Source organism: Lactuca sativa, chromosome 8 (assembly GCF_002870075.4).
Source record: "Lactuca sativa cultivar Salinas chromosome 8, Lsat_Salinas_v11, whole genome shotgun sequence".
NCBI lineage: Eukaryota > Viridiplantae > Streptophyta > Magnoliopsida > Asterales > Asteraceae > Lactuca > Lactuca sativa.
Window position 1 is genome coordinate 94,777,092 of NC_056630.2, and position 3,735 is coordinate 94,780,826.

At 33.7% G+C, this 3,735-nt stretch overlaps 1 protein-coding gene across 1 annotated transcript; it reads left to right on the plus strand.

Annotated features, from left to right (window-relative positions):
• Window positions 1-229: 229 nt before the first annotated feature.
• Window positions 230-3,299, plus strand: LOC111908344 (uncharacterized). Its single transcript, XM_023904166.3, has 5 exons — window positions 230-903; window positions 1,986-2,022; window positions 2,147-2,383; window positions 2,715-2,762; window positions 2,841-3,299. The coding sequence occupies exons 1-5, from the start codon at window positions 587-589 to the stop codon at window positions 3,099-3,101; spliced, it is 900 nt and encodes a 299-aa protein (XP_023759934.1). The 5' UTR covers window positions 230-586; the 3' UTR covers window positions 3,102-3,299.
• Window positions 3,300-3,735: the final 436 nt, after the last annotated feature.

Below are 3,735 nucleotides of genomic sequence, written 5' to 3' on the forward strand. Positions count from 1 at the left end.
ACAACAACCACTCTATTTATAAATAAAAAACCTTTTTATTTTACAAAAGAAATAAATATTATTACGTAAACAAGTATTCAATCTTGTAGATTGCTTCAATTATTGTTTTGTAGTTGATAAATTAATAGAAGAATTGATGAAGGGAAGAACATGGATAGAGTTTGGGGGTAAAGTTGACATTTCAAATAATACATCGAAAGGGATACCATTTATAAATGAACAAGTGTCTACAGTACATAAAAATATTGAGATCATCACCATCACACCCTTTGCTATTATCTATTCATCATCATCATCATATCAACAACATCATTTCTTCATTCATCTTTCCTTCTCTTCTTTTGCTTCTCATTATCTTTTTTTCATCTTCTACTCGCTCAGATCGGATCATTTATCTTCCTTTCCACGCCACTCAAACACAAAATCGAACACCCCCCATTCGAAAATTTGAAGTAAAAGTATTCAAAAATTTCAAACCCAGATTGAAAATCCCGTTCTATCTTACAACGAATTACAGAAATCGAAAAAGGGGTTTCTGTATCTTGGGGAAATTAATGATATTTATGAGGTGGGGTTTTGTTGTTAAATGGGAAATGTAACCTCAAACATAGCTGCAAAATTTGCATTTTTCCCACCAGAACCACCATCGTATGATGTTTTTAGAGACGAAGAAGATACACCAAATGGCGATAAAAGATACTGTATTACAGGTATAACAGCTGATAAAAACGTCGACGTTCATTTGCTTGATACAAAGGTCGGAAACAAAATCGTTGCTACCTTCTGGAAACACCCTTTTGGTAAATTCACCCTTCTCTACTCTCATGGCAACGCTGCTGATTTGGGGCAGATGCAAGAACTATTTATCGAACTCAGAGCTCACCTCAGACTCAATATCATGAGGTATCTTTATCTTTTCCCAATTCCTGTTTCATTACATCTTTTCATTGCTTCTATTATTGGGGTTTTAAGTGATTCTGTTGAAATGGGTGTTCATGATCTCTATGCTTCTTTTCATATTTGGTTGATCTCATTTTCTCATGTGTTTCAATCGAAGAATCTTTGTGCACATACACCCACTTTACTTTACACTACTGTAGCTTGATTAAATTTAAACTTGTGGATCGAATATAAGTGTTTTTGTTGAATCTTAGATGTGTTTCGATGTTGGTCTTACAGTATTTGGGTGTTTGTTTGATCAAAAGTAAAAGAATTTGGTTCTTGGTGTTTTGACTTTTGAGCTCATTGATAGTGCAATAATGTGTTCTGATTTGAACTGTTTTCATGGATATGATCACTCTAAGCAAACCTAACAAACTCTTTAAAGCTAAATGAACTTGATAGAAGTAAAAGTAAAAGTAAAACATGGTGTCAATTTCGTGAAAAGATCCGGATTTAGTTTGATTTGAATAGTTATACGAATTGTTTCTCTCTTATTAGTAGCGGGTCAATTGGAAGACAAAGCTAACATGATTGTGGGTGCTAAAAAAGGAATGGAAGAAGACGAGTGGGACCAATAACATGTGTTTTTCTTATCATCTTAATTTTCATTGTTGGCGGGTCTTGTTACTTTATAGTTTTCTTTTTTGCACTTTTGCACATGTAATTGTTTAGTTTCCATGAAGCTAGAAGTCGCTCATAGTTCCCATTTGATCATCTCTTGTCTTCATTAATCTAGTATCTTTTCTGCAAAAAAAAAAGTTATTCTTTCATCAACCCCTGTGCTGTCAGTGTGGTGGCCCACACTGCCACACCCACTGCATCATGTGAGATGTCAATCATGTATACTAAAATAAGAACCCAATCCATATTGGAATTTAAACTCACATACCCGTAGTTGCTTAGACTCGAACCCTTACGAGTATTATTTTATGAATTCCATTTAATTTAGTTTCTTTTGATGATAAAAAAAAAACGTATATTACAAACTTTTCTAGATTTATTTCGTGTCGTTGGCTTATATGGTATATATTTGTACTTTGTAGTTATGACTACTCGGGATATGGAGCATCAACGGGGAAGGTAAGAAATAAACCAAGACATTATTGCATCTCACACTTTCTTTTTATATATAAAAACTACTTGAAACAAGGCACAAAATGACTTTCTAAATATTATTTGTTTCTTTCATTTTATGGATATATAGCCGTCTGAACTCAACACATACTACGACATAGAGGCAGTGTACAATTGTTTGAAGGACAAATATGGAATTAAACAAGAAGACATCATCTTATACGGCCAATCTGTTGGCAGTGGGCCCACGTTACACTTGGCAGCTCGGTTACAAAGATTGAGAGGCGTGGTTCTACATAGCGCCATCCTTTCGGGAATACGAGTTTTATATAATGTCAAGATGACATTTTGGTTCGATATATTCAAGGTAAATCTCAATCTGCCCAGGCATTCCAGAACAGAACATGTTGTACTGCATTTGACTTACTGGACTCAGACAAATGTCGATAGGACAAAATTTTGCAACTTTTGTCCTGGTCAATTTGTTTACATGACAAAACATGTTGTACTGTATTCCTACTATTGATGGGACTAGAATTGCAACTTTTTGTCCCATCATAAAAAGGTAGAACAAGATGGGACACACAAACAGGCTCTGGACTTCTCATTTGTGAAAAAGACATAAACGCCCTCATCCTCATAATTAAAAATAGCCCTAAAAAGCTTGCCACTCACTCTGTTCATTTTCTTTTATGCAGAACATCGACAAAATACAAAAAGTTAGCTGTCCGGTTTTAGTTATACATGTAAGTATTCTTTGCCCTTCTAGTCTTCTACAATTTTCGTTTCTTGAATTTTATTTATGATTTTATTTAAAATGACAGGGAACAAATGATGACATTGTTGACTTTTCACATGGGAAAAGATTATGGGAACTTGCAAAAGAAAAATATGACCCATTATGGGTTCAAGGTGGAGGCCATTGCAACATTGAAACATACCCAGAGTACATAAGGCATTTGCGCAAGTTTATAAGTGCAATGGAGAAGGTCTCAGTTTCAAAGCCAAGTAAGCAAAGAAGTTCTTCGGGACCAAGTATGACAGGTGTTAAACACAACAAATGTTTGAGATTTGGTAAAAAATAGATGTATTTTTGTGTTGATGTTTGAGAAATTATGCATAAATCTTGGCTGTTTGATCCGTTTTCGGTTGAATTCGAGTGAGTTTTGTTGTTGTTTCTACTCGGCGTATTCGATTGGGGTTCTTGTGTAATTAGGATCATTGATTTTTTAAGTAGAAGTTAGAAATTTTATGTAATGGAAAAACCCCACGAATTGTTGTCTTGTGATTTTGGTTTTATTTGTTGTTCACTACTTGTGGGCAAAGATTTTATTGGTTTTTTTAAAGATGCATATTTTAACAAAAGATATTTATTAACATACCAATTTAAGGAATTATGGGTTGTCAAAATCAAGGTTTATGAGAAAGTTTGCATGTTAGATTTGCCATAAATGATGTATGTGACATGTATAGGAATTTCAATCAAAAGTAACTCCTTCAATTTCCCTTATTTGTAATCTAGAGAAATGTATTTGCTTTTATGTTGTCCGTGATTTTTGTTATGGATATGTTATTAAAATTCTGATCATTCCTTTACCTCCAGATGAACCGAATTGTGGACAAATCAATTTCCTCTTTTGGGTTGATCTGAAAACCCGATATTGAGCTGATAACATAAATATTTTATTTATTTTTGTTCAAACAAAATCATTACATAAA